At 42.3% G+C, this 659-nt stretch overlaps 1 protein-coding gene across 1 annotated transcript; it reads right to left on the minus strand.

The window, feature by feature from the left end:
- Positions 1 to 5: 5 nt before the first annotated feature.
- LOC107735170 (glycosyltransferase family 92 protein F13G3.3-like) lies at positions 6 to 653 on the minus strand (the record flags this gene model as incomplete). The annotated part of the gene is made up of 1 exon (XM_016546946.1): positions 6 to 653. A coding segment is annotated over one exon (648 nt), but the record flags the coding sequence as incomplete, so codon positions are not given.
- Positions 654 to 659: the final 6 nt, after the last annotated feature.

Here is a 659-nt window from a genome sequence, read left to right on the forward strand (position 1 = left end):
ACAGTAGTCTTCTGAACCAGACGAGGATTTACTATAATCTTGTAATTGTTGAAAGCATTGGGGATGTTGGGTACTCGATCGATATAATTTAAAATATTTATTCCCTTTACATGCTTCCATTTGTCTATGTCGTGATCCACGTGAGGCTTTGCAGAAAACGGGAAATAATTATTCTCAAACTCAAAGCCCACATCAGTACCGTACGTGTTCTCAAGCTCAGGCAACAGCTCCGTCCAGGTTTTCACTTTGAAAGGCAGAATGAGTTCATCCATGTCATGTAGAGCCAGATAGCGAGTTTGGTACATGTAACGATAAACACAGTCATTAAGCGCAGGGATTTGCCCATAGTAATGCAGCTGACCTGGTGATATATCTATCTTCCAGCCTGTAGATACGACGATGTGCTTTTTAATCGTCCACGGGATGATCTCCACGAAACCGATTTTCTCATAGTAGTCCAGAACCTTCTGTGTGTCTGAATCGCAGTTGGTTTTATAAATCACCACCCTTTGAGCGCCAAGCAGTCTGAACATCTCCATGGACTGGACTAAATTCAACACACTCTTGTAGTCGTACATGACAGAGATGCAGATTGTAAACTCATACGGGAAGGTTGTTGGAACGTCTCTGTTTCTAACAGGTTGAAAGGATGTTACGCT

Source organism: Sinocyclocheilus rhinocerous, unplaced genomic scaffold (genome assembly GCF_001515625.1).
Source record: "Sinocyclocheilus rhinocerous isolate Xijiao unplaced genomic scaffold, SAMN03320098_v1.1 C35839564, whole genome shotgun sequence".
Classification (NCBI taxonomy): domain Eukaryota; kingdom Metazoa; phylum Chordata; class Actinopteri; order Cypriniformes; family Cyprinidae; genus Sinocyclocheilus; species Sinocyclocheilus rhinocerous.